The sequence below is a fragment of the Rhinoraja longicauda genome, chromosome 12, assembly GCF_053455715.1.
Source record: "Rhinoraja longicauda isolate Sanriku21f chromosome 12, sRhiLon1.1, whole genome shotgun sequence".
Taxonomy (NCBI): Eukaryota; Metazoa; Chordata; class Chondrichthyes; order Rajiformes; family Arhynchobatidae; genus Rhinoraja; species Rhinoraja longicauda.
Window position 1 is genome coordinate 13,836,541 of NC_135964.1, and position 16,573 is coordinate 13,853,113.

General features: G+C 42.0%; 1 protein-coding gene across 10 annotated transcripts in view; it reads right to left on the reverse strand.

Annotated features, from left to right (window-relative positions):
* Positions 1 to 16,573, reverse strand: part of LOC144598733 (sperm-associated antigen 17-like) — a 134,003-nt gene that overhangs the window by 86,647 nt on the left and 30,783 nt on the right. For 9 of the 10 annotated variants that reach the window (XM_078409083.1, XM_078409091.1, XM_078409086.1 and 6 more), the window contains 9 exons: positions 15,334 to 15,417; positions 14,900 to 14,977; positions 13,784 to 13,897; positions 10,860 to 11,004; positions 8,500 to 8,724; positions 5,712 to 5,819; positions 4,831 to 4,895; positions 3,601 to 3,711; positions 978 to 1,132 (listed from right to left, as the gene is read on the reverse strand). In XM_078409083.1, the coding sequence (XP_078265209.1) occupies positions 978 to 1,132; positions 3,601 to 3,711; positions 4,831 to 4,895; positions 5,712 to 5,819; positions 8,500 to 8,724; positions 10,860 to 11,004; positions 13,784 to 13,897; positions 14,900 to 14,977; positions 15,334 to 15,417 (1,085 nt within the window). The remainder of the gene's footprint in view (positions 1 to 977; positions 1,133 to 3,600; positions 3,712 to 4,830; positions 4,896 to 5,711; positions 5,820 to 8,499; positions 8,725 to 10,859; positions 11,005 to 13,783; positions 13,898 to 14,899; positions 14,978 to 15,333; positions 15,418 to 16,573) is intronic. The other variant, XM_078409085.1, reaches the window with a different exon arrangement.

Below are 16,573 nucleotides of genomic sequence, written 5' to 3' on the forward strand. Positions count from 1 at the left end.
TAGAACTCAGTCAGTCCCTCTTCGGCTGTCAAATTTTGTGGGGTAACTTTGCTTTGTCCTCTTTGCTGTTCCCTCCCCTCATTACAGTTTACAATCAATGAAAGGTTTGTCGCGATGCAGTGTCTTCCTGGGAGAATTATGTGACGCAGGTTTGAATAGTCGGAGAAAACACACGCAGGTCACGGGGAGAACGTACAAACTCCGTACAGACGGCGCCCGTAGTCAGGATCGAACCCGAGTCTCCGGCGCTGCATTCGCTGTAAGGCAGCAACTCTACCGCTGCGCCACCGTGCAGAATGAACAGATTAGATAGATGGGACTCGTGTAGACGGGGCATCTTGGTTGGCATGGTCAGCTGGGCTGAAGGGCCTGCTGTAATGTATGATTCTGTGAGAGTCCTTTGAGCCACACTTGCAATGAAACAGCAGGATTGGTTGACACATCACAAACTGCACTTAGGTAGTTTGTTGATCGCATAGATAAAATCATCAGAAAATAATCAGTAGAAACAAGGAACTGCAGATGCTGGTTAATACACAAATGGTCACAGAGTGCTGGATTAACTCAGTGGTCAGGCAGCATCTCTGGAGAACATGGATAAATGATGTTTTGGGTCAAGATCCGGATTTGAAAATGTACACATTGCATCACTATTCGAGTTTCACTGTACCTTAATTGGTACACGTGACAATAAAAGACCTTTGAAACCTTTGAAACTAATCAAGCTTGTCCAATTGTAGACCCAAGACATGTATAAATCATAAGAAGCATGATTCGATCCAAAACTTCTGTTTGATACATCTCTGATCTGGAAGAAAAGTTAATTTTAATGACCAGCTGACTTAATCTAAAGAGAAAACTAGGACCTGATCAGAAACGTCGTCTATTCCTTTACTCCAGAGATGCTGCCTGACCCGCTGAGTTACTCAAGCATTTAGTGTCTATCTTCAGAAAATTAGGTCGGCAGGAATACACACCTGAACCCGACATCAGAGTGCAGGGCTGCCGCCCAACGCTGTGTACATTGATGGTGTTTGTTCATGGGATTATGGAAGACCAATAGTATGGAGTTGTCCTGCTTGTGGTGGTATGTATCCAGACATCTATAAAATGGCACTGCTTCCTGAAGAACCTAAAAATATACATGCTGCAATGCTTATATTGATAAAAGCAGAAACAAAGGGCTGTGATACTTTATATAAATGATGCCTGGCACGATATTTGTTCATACTAATCAGTCGTTATTCAAACATGTAAGTTGGCTTTAAGACTTTTAGACTTTGAGTAATACAGCACGGAAACAGTTCCTTTGGTCCACCAAGTCCGCGCCAACCAATGATCACCCTGTACACTAACCTACACACTAGGGACAATTTTACTATTTTTACCAAAGCCAATTAACCTACAAACCTGCATGTCTTTGGAATGTGGGAGGAAACTGGAGCACCCGGAGAAAACCTATGAAAAACAGGTGTCAGCACTCATCTCTGCAAATGGATCCTCAACTTCCTAACCAACAGACCCCAATCAGTGAAGATAGGGGGCAAATCATCTTCCACGATGATCCTCAACAAGGGTGCTGAGCAAGGATGCGTTCTCAGCCCCCTTCTTTACTCCTTGTACACCCATGACTGTGCAGCCATGTATACAATTTACAAACTCACAGATGACACCACAATTGTGGGCTGATATCAGGCACCTGAACTCCATTTATACCTCACTCTGCCTCGGCAAGGCCAGCAACATAATCAACGATGAGTCACATCCTGGCCAATCCCTCTTCTCCCCTCGTCCATCGGGCTAACGGTAGAGAAGTGTGAAAACGCACACCTCCAGATTGAGGGACAGTTTCTTCCCAGCTGTTATCAGGCAACTGAATCATCCTACCACAACTGGAGAGCAGTGCTGAACTACCATCTACCTCATTAGTGACCCTCGGACTATCTTTGATTGGACTTTCCGGGCTATATGTTGCACTAAACGTTATTCCCTTTTCATGTATCTGTACACTGTGAATAGCTCGATTGCAATCATGTATTGTCTTTCCGCTAACTGATTCGCTCGCAACAAAAGCTTTTCACTGTACCTCGGTACACGTGACAATAAACTAAACTGGAACTCTGTATAGACCGCAGCCGTTGTCAGGAGTCCCCCAAATAGCCAGATAACCAGTTTACACTAGAAGCACCAAAGGAAATGTAGAAATGTCTGAATGTAGAAAGGCAAAAATACATAACTATTACTATTATGAATAATTTTTAAGCCTTTTTCTTGTATAAGATTTTAAAGCTATTCATGGTATGTATTAGTTATGTGTTTTTTCCTTGTAATATTAATGTTAAGTTTTGTTTAGTTTAGTTTAGAGATACAGCTTGGAAACAAGGCCCTTCAGCCCACTGTCCACGCTGACTATCAATCACCCATTCACGCTAGTTCTATGTTATTCCGCTTTCTCATCCACTCCCTAAACACGAGGGGTAATATATAGAGGCCAATTCATCTACAATCCAGCACGCTTTTGGGAGGAAGCCGGAGCACCCGGAGCGAACCCGCACGGTCACAGGGAGAACGTGCAAACTCCACACACAGAGAGCAAGGTCAGGATTAAACTTTGGTCTCTGGTGCTGTGAGGCAGCAGCTCTACCAGCTGCGCCACTGTGCCACCATATTCCTTCCTGCCTATCAGGATCTACTTTATTCAGCCAGAACAAGGTTTCCCCCGGCCTTCACTTTCCCCTTTACCAACCTCTGCATTCAACACATTATACTTCACTATTACCATCATTTTCAAAGATATTCCAGCACCAGGTTCCCCTTCCTGCACGCCAAAGACATTGTTTACTTCATGACTCCCTAGTCCTTCCAATTCCACCAGTCACTCCCTTTCTCACCTTTCCTGGCAAGTGCAGGAGATGTAATACCTGTCCTTTTATCTCTTCTCTTCCCACCATCCAGGAATGCAAACAGTCCTTCCAGCTGAAACTGACTCACCTGCGCTACTTCCAATGGACTGCACTGTTTGTGGTGCTCATGATGTGATCTCCTCCGCACTGGAGAAACCAAGCACAGACCGGGTGATCGCTGTGTGTAGCGCCTACTTCCAGTCCACAGGGCAATCCCATGTGCCTGTAATTTAATTCTCCAACCCTGTGCAGTGTACCTTGGTAAAGGTACAGAAGTGTGAAAATGCACACGTCCAGGTTCAGGGACAGTTTCTTCCTAGCTATTATCAGGCAACTGAACTATCCTCTCACCAACTAGAGAGCGGTTCTAAGCTACTATCGACCTAATTGGAGACCCTTGGACTATCTTTTATCAGACTTTACTGGCTTCATCTTGCAATAAACGTTATTCACTTTATCCTGTATCTGTACACTGTGGATGGCTCCATTGTAAACATGTATTGTCTTTTCGCTGACTAGTTAGCATACAACAAAAACTTTTCACTGTACAAGTGACAATAAACTAAACTCACTCAACTCACTCCAATTCTGATCTCTTTGTCTCAGGGCTCCTGCACTTTCAGAATGCGGTAGAATATAATCATAAATGTAAAGTGAAAGCAATCCTCATGTTTACTGGAAATAATATTTAAGTTACCTGTCTCAGCACTAATGGATCATGTTGCTCAGCATAGCACCATTCTGTGAGTGATCGGAGCTGCAGTTTCTCGATCTCCTCTATATCAATCCTTAGACTGTAATCTTTAATCTAATGAGAATAAAGAAATGCTCTGTTCTTCAAATTCTCTCTTGACAGATGCTAATTACATTTTGAAAATTGGATTAAAAGGTACAAGTAGGATAAAAATTGTCACAAGATTCAAAACGGGTATTTCAACAATGATTCTTAATGCACCAACATTTCTGAAATGAAATTGCTAATATTTAAGATTGCCAGGTAGAATTTGAGATTGTTTTAAACTTAGAGTGTCCTAGAGACATACTGCATGTTAACGGGCCTATCAGTCCAACACGTCTATGCTGACCAAAATTGCCCATCTTTGCTGATTCCACTTGCCCGTGTTTGCTCCATATCCCTCCAATACTTTCCTATCTATGTACCTGTCTTTTAACAAAGTTGTTGGGAGTTGCTCGGTACTGAACAATTGAATTTTTTTTTGCCCCTCCAGTGACTCCAGAGATATTAGTAGGCTCTGGTGAACACCGAAAGTGAGCCTCACCCTTGAAAGCTTTACTGCATTTACCATCCAGATATTTAAAATTCCGGGTTTTCCAGCTAAGAAATGCATAGCTACTTTTACCGTGGCCCAAGCAAATGCAGGCAAGATTGCAGCCAGGAGTTCAAGGCCAAAATAACTCCACGTGTATATGCTTTAAAAAGAACAAATGAAAAACAGCAGACTGTAGAAACAAGGAACTGCAGATGCTGGTTTACCATAAAAGACATAAAGTGCCGGAGTAACTCAGTGGGTCAGGCAGCATCTCTGGAGAACATGGATTGGTGACATTTTGGGTTGGGACTGTTCTTCAGATTGGAGAAGTGTCTGAAGAAGGGTACCAACCCAAAACATCGCCTATCCATGTCCTCCTGAGATGGTGCGTTACTCCAGCACTTTGTGTCTTTAAAAAAAAAGAAAAATGGCACTGAATGACCAGACCAAAGGCGGACTATTGAACGGTGGAAGCCTGTCAGTGGTCCAGCTCTTTGTGTGGAGACAGCCACTTGCAGGGATTCAATGTTGGTTAATGATGAATTGCACAATCAATTTGCAATGCCTCCGTTGTGCAAAAAGTGGTCTGTGGAATAACTTAATGACATTCAAATAAGTGTGCTTTTCGCCTCATCATTTCTTATCAGTTTTCATACCTTTTCAATTAAACACTCTTTTCTGCTTTCCCTCTCCATCGTTTCAGAATCACTTGCAAGTTGTTCTGAAAATAAATTTAAACTCTTAGTGTTTTTGTACCTTTTGTACACAGTGAAGGGGTATTTTTACACAGATGCAGAACTGGGGAGATGCTTTGAGAAACTGGCAGTGCATAATTATCCCACATTGCCTTAGATCTTCCAGCTATTTCATGGTTAGCGTTGGTCTGAATTTCCAACGTGAGGAAGACTCCCACAGGCAACATGGACATGCAAAGTCTTCTTTACACAAATAAAATGAACACTATGAGGAATAATTATGGTAGATGATAGGCAAAAATCTTGCTGAAATCAATCTAAAATGTAACCTTCGCTAAGATAATTAGGTTCTTCTAATTTTATCTGCTCAGTTCATTATATATTTTAGACTCTAAATCGCTAACGTCAGTCCACAATGCCCGAGATATATATTTGTAACGTTGATTTTGATATAATTGCTTGATTGAAAGATACAGCATGAAAACAGGCCTTTCGGCCCACTGAGTCCACCATCAATCGCCCGCTCACACTAGTTCTGTGTTATCCCACTTTTTCATCCACTCCCTGCACACAAGGAGCAATTTACAGAGGGCCAATTAACCCACAAACCCACATGGCTTTGGGATGTGGGAGGAAACCAGAGCACCCTGAGGAAATCCACACGGTTACATGGAGAATGTGGAAACTCCACATGGACACCACCTGAGGTCAGGATCGAACCCGGGTCTCTGGCGCTGTGAGGCAGCAACTCGACCAGCTGTGCCACTGTGCGGCTCTTTATGAATTAATATTAATGTGAATTTAATTTTGGAGAAATGGAGTACAAAAATAATGATTAATACCTGAACTGGGTGAATTATTGCAGACCCTTTTGCATTTGCTCGAATGCTGTCTATTTAAGCTTAAAGGGTATGCGTCAGCTTCTTCAGAGCCTTTGGTATTGAGGTCCTCTGGAAAGGAAAAATGAAAACTCAGCTACTGTGTACCAACAATTGCTTCACTTCCAAGAAAATTATCTCAGAAGGGCAAAACAGTATTTAACATTAGGACAATTTAAAAATAATCTGATTATTGTTGCGGACTGTTTCCCCTGAAGAATTTAATTTGAAACTTTAGCAAATGTTATTGAACGGGAAGGAAGCAGATACCTGTTTTAAAAAACATCAAATGCACGAAGAAGCTTTGGATTTTCCTCCAGAAAATGTAAGTACGTAGATTTTAGCTCTCTGTAGTGCAGCAGGTAAATTGCAATATAACACGTGATGCGGTTGGGAAGGGACTTGTCAGTGTTATGATGGAAAAGGAGGCTAGGCTTGGAAAGTGGAAGAGAAATTGAGGTAAGCAAGGAAGTTATTCTTTTATTTAATTCACAAGTGGGATATACACATTCTCATAAGGTCATAAGGAATAGGAGTAGAATTAGGCCATTCAGCCCATCAAGTCTACTCCGCCATTCAATCATGGCTGATACATCACCCGTATTAATCAAGAATCTATCTATCTCTGCCTTAAAAATATCCATTGACGGCCTCCACTGCCTTCTGTGGCAAGGAGTTCTGCAGATTCACCACCCTCTGACTAATGAAATTTCTCCTCATCTTCCTAAAGAACGTCCTTTAATTCTGAGGCTATTAACTCTAGTCCTAGACTCTCCCACTAATGGAAACATCCTCTCCACATCAACTCTATCCAAGCCTTTCACTATTCTGTATGTTTCAATGAGGTCCCCCCTCATTCTTCTGAACTCCAGCGAGTACAGGCCCAATGCCGACAAACGCTCATTATAGATTAACCTACTCATTCCTGGGATCATTCTTGTAAACCCCCTCTGGACCCTCTCCAGAGTCAGCACATCCTTCCTCAGATATGGTGCCCAAAATTGCTCACAATATTCCAAACGTGGCCTTACCAGCGCCTTATAGAGCCTCAACATTACATCCCTTTTTTTGTATACAAGCCCTCTTGAAATAATTGTTAGCATTGACTTTGCTTTCTTTACTACCAATTCGACTTGCAGATTAACTTTCCTATGATCACCCTTTCACACTAGTTCTATGTTTTCCCAATTTCTCATCTGCTACTTACACAATTTAAAGAGGGCTAATTAACCTACAAACCACATATGTTTGGGATTTGGGAGGAAACTGGTGAACCTGGACGAAACCGATGCAGTCACAGTGAGAACATGCAAACTCCACACAGACAGCACCTGTGGTCAAGATCGAACCCAGGTCTCTGGCACTGCGAAGCAGTAGCTTTACTGCTTAGATTGTAATGGTGAGCTCTTTCCTGAACATTTCCAATGTCACTCATGATGGGACAGAACGTATAATAAATCGTGGCATTTAAACAGTGTGGCAATAAATGTGTGTTGAGACCAAGTCGTTTTTAAAGTGAATACAGATAGGTTCTTGGTTAGCAAATGTGTCAAAGGTTATCGGGAGAAGGCAGGACAATAGGGTTTTGAGGAAAAAATAGATCGCTCATGATTGAATAGTAGAGTATATCTCATGGGGAATGGCTTAATTCTGCTCCGATATTTTATGTTCTTTGCATAGGTACAGAGTAGAAGCAATTTAATTGAGTTAACAACATTAGGAGAAGTCTGTATATTGCTGATTCAAACATTACTCCGCTGTTCAGACCAATACTGCCCTAGCCCACAAACAAACTTTTTATTCTTCAATTCATCTACATTATTCCTCAAACCAAAAGAGTAAGAGTTTCAGCCACACATTTGTTTGCAAATAGAATTATTATTAAAGCATTGTAATTATATATTAGGATACTGGTCAAAATATTTCTTGCAATATTTTTACCAGAATGATGCCTGGACTAGACGGCATTAGCTACAGGGATTGATTGAGCAGACTTGTGTTGTTTTCTCTGGAACACGAGGTTGCAGGGACACCCGATAGTATATAAAATTATGAGATGCATAGTTAGGGTAGACAGTCAGAACCTATTTCCCAAGGTGGAAAACTCAAATACTAGATGGCATAGCTTTGAGGTGACTGGTAACATTTAAAGGAGTTTTTAAGAGTCTTTTGGATAGGCACATGGATATGCAGGGAAGTTGGGGATATGGATTACGTGTAAGAGTTGGTCTTGGCATTATGTTCGGCACAGACTTGTGGGAAAGAGCCGAAGGGCTTGTTCCTGTGCTGTACTGTTCTATAGCAGCATCTCTGGACAGAAGGAATGCGTGACCTCTCCACTGACTTTCAGTGTGACGAAGAGTCTCGACTCGAAACCTTACCAATTCCTTCTATCCAGAGAATTACTCCAGCATTTTGTGTCTATCTTCGGTGTAAACCAGCATTTGCAATTCCTTCCTATACTGCACTGTTCTCTGTAGTATGTGTTGTACTATTTGTTGTATATGACGCAAAGTTAAGATTAATTAATTAAATAATTAATTATTTTCCCTACTGTAAATTTGTAATTGTATATCTTGTTACGTGATTATTTAAATGATTTATGGTTAATTCTAAACAGAAGATTAACGTGCAGCAGTCAGAAAGATTATCATCAATAACTTCAGTTTATAATTTCTATATCTACTTGGCACAACACACATATTTAAAAACAGATTGATTTAAGTAATTTCATTCCCATTGAAAGGATTACCTGAATAATCATTTGGTGCCTGCATCATCTTGGCATTAGCAATTTCTTTCATTTCCTTTGCAAACCTGACAGGGTCATCCCAGGGTATGTATGGCGATTCAGGCATCTCCTCCAACATGTCCTCCTTCTCTTCCAATTTTCCATTCGCATCCACTTTGGTGAACTTCATGCTCTCAAACAAGAATTGCTTGAAAGTTCTTTCCACTTCAGAATTCGTCACCTTCTCTAAAGGAATACAAAGTACAACCTGTCAATTGGATGAACTACACAGACTGTCAACTCCGATCAGCTACCTGAAACATTTGCTCTGTTTTTCTATGCTATTTTTTATTACGTTTTGGATTTCCAGCCTCCAATGATGTTATCTTCATGGACCACCAGCTGGAACTATGTTAGCAACAAAACTAAAATGACACAGTTATGGTCATGAATCACATAAACTCAATTATTGTAAGTGCAATAGAAAGGAAGTTTCTGGTTTCCCTCATGTCTTTTTTTCCATGAGAATTTCATTCAATGCTTTTCAAGTACAATGATTGTTAAATAGCAATGAAATGCTTAACAAATGAATGTTTTTTAATGATGTACTGTATGTTGATAGGAACAGTGGTGAACTTGTTCATCACAGGTTTGAGCATACAATACGTACAGCACAAGAACAGGCCCTTCATCCCACAATGTCTGTGCCGAACATGATGTCAAGTTAAACTACTCTGCTCTGCCTGTATGTGACCCATGTCCCTCCATTCGCTGCATATCTGCAAACCTATTTGGAAGCCCCTTCAATGCTGCTATTGTATCTCCTTCCATAACCATCTTTGGAAAACCCACAGATTTCTGATCCCAAGATAACAATACTACCAAATGCATATATCTACGCATAGGAAAAGACCTGTGGTGGAGCAAAATTAAGCTCTAAATAATTTCCCGTCTGGATTTTGGTTAAATATCCATGTGCCTATCTAAGAGCACGGTAGTGTATGAATTGCTTCCGGCAACATTTACTTACAATGATCTATGCAGAAACGGTTATTGGCAGACTAAGTGGGAATGAATGTGCCCAAATTTCTTCACAACAGTTTAGTTTAGTTTAGTTTAGAGTTACAGCATGGAAACAGGCCCTTCAGCCCAACGTGTCCTCGCCAAACATTGATCACCTGTACACTAGTTCAATGTTATACTAGAGACAATTTACAGAGGCCAATTAACCTACAAACCTGCACGTCTTTGGAGTGTGGGAGGAAACCGGAGGACCTGGAGAAAACCCACGGTCACAGGGAGAATGTGCAAACTCTGCACAGACAGCAACCATGAGTCAGGATTGAATGGGTCTCTGGCGCTGAGAGGCAGCAGTTCTACCGCTGCACCACTGTGCTGCCCTTTCCATCCGATTATAGAGAGGAATACAGCAGACAAATCAGCAAATCATCCTCATGTTTTCTTACAATGGAAAATTATGAACCCAATAAATTTAAAAAAGAATTTCTTCATCACTATTCAGTTATTAAACACAAATGTTTTAATGGACATGATATCAAATACACTACAATTATAAATCTAGTGTTAACATTTAATGTGCTAAAGCAACATTTTAAGTAACAATTTTAAACTGCAGTCCTCAAATTATGCTGTAGGATGTGAATGTATAAAACACCAAGCTTTCTTAATTGTTTGGGCATGTGCTAATAAATGTTAAATGATTAATGGTCTTTCTAAAGTGATGGAGATTTTCAGGTTTAATATCTTTTTTCTGCAATCTTAAGCTTACATTTTACAAAGAAAACTCATCGAGTCATACAGCATGGAAACAGACCCTGCCGCCTACTAATTCCATCTTGACCTGCAACGAATCCCATTTTTTACCCTCCCCATATCATATCATATCATATCATATATATACAGCCGGAAACAGGCCTTTTCGGCCCACCAAGTCCGTGCCGCCCAGCGATCCCCGCACATTAACACTATCCTACACCCACTAGGGACAATTTTTACATTTACCCAGCCAATTAACCTACATACCTGTACGTCTTTGGAGTGTGGGAGGAAACCGAAGATCTCGGAGAAAACCCACGCAGGTCACGGGGAGAACGTACAAACTCCTTACAGTGCAGCACCCGTAGTCAGGATCGAACCTGAGTCTCCGGCGCTGCATTCACTGTAAAGCAGCAACACTACCGCTGCGCTACCGTGCTACTCATCAACGTTCCTGCTAACTATTTCCCCCAGATTCTATCACTCACCTACACACTTGTGGCAACTTACAAGAGTCAATTTTCATTTTGTTAATCAACATAAACAAATTAAGTAATAACCTTACTGAAATAATGGAAAGAGTGAACCATGTTGTCACATCTTACCACTGGTACAATGGTACATAAGGTCTTGAATATTGGCCAATCGTTTATCTTCATGCGCAGAAGGAGTAAAATTAAGAGACGTCGCCACTGGTAACATTTTCATCATTTCCTGCTCAACTTTGGCAGGATCAAAGTCATGAATTACCTGTAACAGTAGCAAGATGCAAATGTTTAATTTCTTATAAAACTGTTTTATCTCTACAATTTGTAATGAGGAAGAGGGGACGAAATGAGACAGGAGATGGAATAGTCTATTTGGCCATTAGAACGATTAAAATACACATCACAATATTGTGCAGTGCTTTCTTTGTAGAAATAAAAGTGCCAGTACGTATGATTAATAAACATATGTGTCACCTGTCTGGAAAACAAAATAAAGATGTTTAACATTTTAGAGGTGCCAATACGCTATACTGACACATACTACTACAAAAAAAGCACTGGTATTATGTGGTGTACTTCCACAAACTTGTCTTTTCCCTATATTCCTTAAAAAATATAGCTAGACACAATCCACCCATCTCAGGTTTAAAATGAACATTGATGTCATACACTGATGAGCCAAAACATTATGACCACCTGCCTAATATGCTGTTGGTCCTCCGTGTGCCGCCAAAACAGCGCCGACCCACCGAGGCATGGACTCTACAAGACCCTTGAAGGTGTCCTGTGGTATTTGGCACCAAAACATTAGCAGCTGATCCTTCAAGTCCTGTAAGTTGCGAGGTGGAGCCGCCGTGGATCGGACTTGTCGATCCAGCACATCCCTCAGATGCTCAATCGGTTTGAGATCTGGAGAATTTGGAGGCCGGGGCAAAACCGTGAACACTTCATCATGTTCCTCAAACCATCCCCAAACAATGTGTGCAGTGTGGCAGGGTGCATTATCCTGCGGAAAGAGGCCACTGCCATTGCCATGAACCTGGTCTGCAACGATGTTTAGGTAGGTGACACGAGTCAAATTAACGTCCATATGAATGGCTGGACCCAGGGTTTCCCAGCAGAACATTGCCCGGAGCATCACACTCGTCTTCCCACTGTGCATCCTGGTGCCATCACTTCCCCAGGTAAACAGCGCACACATCCACGTGATCTGAAAGAAAACGGGACTCATCGAACCAGGCGACCTTCTTCCACTGCTCCAAGGTCCAGTTCCGACGCTCGTGTGCCCAATGCAGGCGCTTTCGATGGTGGACAGGGGTCATCATCGGCACTCTGACTGGTCTGCGGCTAGGCAGCCCCATACGCAGCATACCCCATACGATGCACTGTGTATTGTGACACATTTCTCCCGTGACCACCATTAAAATTTTCTGTGACTTGTGCCACAGTAGACCTTCTGTCGGTTTGGACCAGACGGGATAGCCTTCATTGCCCTCGCGCATCGATGATCCTTGGGCACCCAATGCCCTCTCGCAGGTTTGTGGTTTGTCCCTCCTCGGACCACTGTCGGTAGGTACTCACCACTGCTGACCGGGAGCACCCCACAAGCCTTGCCGTGCAGCATAGGTTCACTAGGTTAATTCCCGGAATGGCGGTACTGTCGTATGTTGAAAGGCTGGAGCAATTAGGCTTGTATACACTGGAATTTAGAAGGATGAGGGGGGATCTTATTGAAACATATAAGATAATTAGGGGATTGGACACATTAGAGGCAGGAAACATGTTCCCAATGTTGGGGGAGTCCAGAACAAGGGGCCACAGTTTAAGAATAAGGGGTAGGCCATTTAGAACAGAGATGAGGAAGAACTTTTTCAGTCAGAGAGTGGTGAAGGTGTGGAATTCTCTGCCTCAGAAGGCAGTGGAGGCCAGTTCGTTGGATGCTTTCAAGAGAGAGCTGGATAGAGCTCTTAAGGATAGCGGAGTGAGGGGGTATGGGGAGAAGGCAGGAACGGGGTACTGATTGAGAGTGATCAGCCATGATCGCATTGAATGGCGGTGCTGGCTCGAAGGGCTGAATGGCCTACTCCTGCACCTATTGTCTATTGTCTATTGTTTCAGAGATGCTCTGACCCAGTCGTCTGGCCATAACAATTTGGCCCTTGTCAAAGTCGCTCAGGTCTTTACTCCTGCCCATTTCTCCTGCATCCAACACATCAACTTCAAGAACTGACTGTTCACTTGCTGCATAATATATCCCACCCCTTGACAGGTGCCATTGTAACAAGATAATCAATGTTATTCACTTCACCTGTCAGTGGTCATAATGTTTTGGCTCATGAGCTTGTGTCAGCTGCTGTTTACAAAAGGAAGTTCCAGATTTCAAACAGCTTTGGGACATTAAAGTACTTTCTAACTGCAGCCCTGAAAGGCCTGGCTGCAATTTTTATAGAATTTTCATCGGATCTGGATTCTCCCATCAGAAGAGTTTACTTCTGTCTCCTCTATTACTTTCCCATGAGCGACCAATTCTGAAGAATACACTCTAGTTTTGGCAACCTATTTTTGCAATTTAACACACCAAAGATGAACAGGTTTGTAGGCTAATTGGCTTGGTATAATTGTAAATTGTCCCTCGTGTGCGTAGGATTATTTAAGTGTGTGGGGATCGCCGGTCGTAGTGGACGCTGTGGGCCTGTGGGCCTGTTTCCACGCTTTATCTCTAAACTAAACTAAACTAAACCAAACTAGACTAAACTTTGGAATCCAGATACGACTATGGTCAATTGCAGTAAACCTCTGAAAGTACAAGAAATCAAGGGGTTCTCAAGAAACATTCTCAAGAAATGGTGCTTCCAGTAAGTGCCCTGCAGGCTACTTAGGAGCTTTGCAGTCGGACATTAAATCCAGAGTCACCAGTTGTGAAATAACTTTGAAGAAAATAAAGAGTGACTAGTTTATCCAGGGTACATTAATGATAATTCTCAGCCTGATGGAACCATTGGGAAAGCAAACAGCATACCCACATGAAAAAGCCTCGGTACCTTCAGATGGTGTGTCCGTTGTGTCATAGTGTCATGGAGATTAAGAAGGAGGGGCTGTTTCAGCTTTTCATGTTCTTGTATTTGTTCAGAATTGCTTATCTCCTCAGTTATGCTCTGTGTAAAAATATCAATTTGCAAAAAAAGCATTATCACGCCCATCAAATTAATTGTTTAAAAAATCTATTCATGGAGAGTAGTTTCACATATCAGTATGTAGTTTCACATATCAGTATTTTAAGGATTAAATTATTTACTTACCATTTTGAAGATTAGAGCAAAAGTTATACATGTTTGGATTATGAATAGATTAAAAACATACCGGAAACACATTAATAGGTAGATTTTCCATTGAAATAAAATAAGAAGTTTGAGTAAAACCCTTCATCTGAAATTACAACGGAAATTCTAAAAGATGGTCTGATGAAAGGTCCTGACCCAAAATGTTATGTTCATTTCCCTTCCCCGATGCTGCCTAACCTGCAGATCTCTTTCAGCACTGTGTCTTTTTAGAAAGTAGTGGTGGGAAGTCTCAGTGCTCCACTCGCCCACCTGCCATTACTATCTGTTCCCTATATTATTATTACAACACTGAATTTGTACTGATCCTCATAAACTTTAGGCCTAAAGTCTGGCGCACAACGTTCGTTAAATGTTGAATGGAAATCAGATTCTATTCACAGAAGACAAACCAGTCTCACCCTGGTCACTCCCTCTTCTTCCTCCTCCCATCAGGCAAGAGGTACAGAAGTTTAAAAATGCGTGCCTTCAGATTCAGGGACAGTTTCGTCACAGCTGATATCAGCGTCCTATCACTGACTAGAGAGCGGTCCTGACCTCCCATTCACCTCATTGGAGACCTTCGAACTATCTTTAATCTGACTTTATTGGACTTTAACTTAAACACTAAACCCTTTATCCTGTATCTGCACACTGTGTACAGCCTGATTGTAATCTCCTATAGTCTTTTCTCTGACTGGATAGCAAGCAACAAAGAAATCGTTTCACTGAACCTCGGTACAGGTGACAATAGTAATAGACTAAACTAAAATAAAATAAGAGAAGCATAAACTCGAGGGATATTTGTTGTTCTGGCTGTAGTTTGAACGAGGGGGGTACCTGTTCCTCTTCCTCGTGGACCAATTGCTCAGAGCCTTCCTCACCCGGCAAAAACTTGTCTTCATTAGTCTCCTCATCCTGCGTACATCACAATAACAAGAAATAATGACAAAAATTTGATTTCTGTTTTTTGTTGTATTTAAGTACAAAAATCCACCTACTCTAAAACTGGAGAATGAATGAAGATTTCCCTGTTATCTCAGCCGCAGACCTTAGTCAGTGACGGTCCCATTTCATGCTCTCTCACTCTCACCACGTTAGGGGTTTACTCTCTCCCAACCCACCTCACCAGGCTCCACCTAACTGTCTCTTTTTATCAGGTACTAAGTTCTGTTTCAAATATAACTTAATAGAGGTGTAAAGGAACCCACAAGGAGGTTGAGGTAGGGAACAGAAAATCAGCATTCAAATGATGAAAAAAATGAGAGGGTTACCTGTTTTATTTTGGCAGATGACAGTTCTGTGGACTGTTCATTCTGAGGTGCGCGTTGTGGCTTCTTGAGCTCTTCAACAATTTTCTGTGCAAAAGTTTCAATGGGGAAAATAATCAAGGTAATCCATACTCGGTTTTTTTCTCGATAAGATCCCATTAAGTAGATATGAATGTTAAAAAATAGTTTTTTAAAAATAATTGTTTATTTAGGGATGTGCTGGTGTGACAGTTGTGGAACAAAAGTTCATTGATTAACACATGCGTGCAGGACGAAGAAAGCGAGCTTTTAGAAAACATTCTGAACAACCACAACTCAAAACATCTTTACGATTCATTATGGTATAAATTTCAACATTGTCTATTGTTTTAAATTGCCTTTGCTTTCATCACAACTCAGGTTATGACGAAGGCACATACGAATCACATCCGGCCACCACCTTCGTGACCATAGGGGCACTTCCAGCACCAGGTCTTGAGGCCCTCTCTAGACCAGGGACTCAGGGATGAGATATCCTGCTGGAAAAGACCCCACTCCGATGTGTGTTCCAGACTGGCCTTTTGGGTTCAAGTTCAGATCCAGGTCTGTTTTATCAGCTTCACTGGAATATTGTGAAGATAGACACAAACTGCTGGAGTAACTCAGCCGGACAGGCAGCAACTATGTATAGAAGGAATGGGTTCTCCAGCATTTTGAGTCTATCTTCGGTATAAACCAGCATCTGCGGTTCCTTCCTACACACTGGAATATTGTGAGCAGTTCTGGCGACTGTGCTGTAGGAAGGATGTGATTATGCCGGACAGGGCGCAGAAACGTTTCACAAGGACATTGGCAGGATTGGAAGGTGTGAAGGAGGCTGAGGGGTGACCTTATGGTTTAGAAAATCATGAGGGTCATAGATAAGGTGGATGATTACAGTTTGTTTCCCAGGGTAGGTTGTGTAAAACTAGAGTTCAATGATTTGGCATGGCTGTGGAGAGAGCGAGGGTATTGGCTGTGACACCGGGACAGTAGGTGAGTTGTGAGTGTGGTTAGTTTAAAATGAGCTGCAGGAGCCAGCCTGAGCATTTGACACGGCTGTGGGGAGAGCGAGCGGCAGCTGTGAGGAGCGAGCGAGGGAATTGGTTGTGACATCAGGACCAATTAATTGAAGCGCACGGGTAGGTCTAGTGGAGAGGCCTGTTCGGAGCGGCCTTGCTGAGGTGAAGTGCCTTGGGAAGTAAAGTGTAAGTCTTTGGCTCAG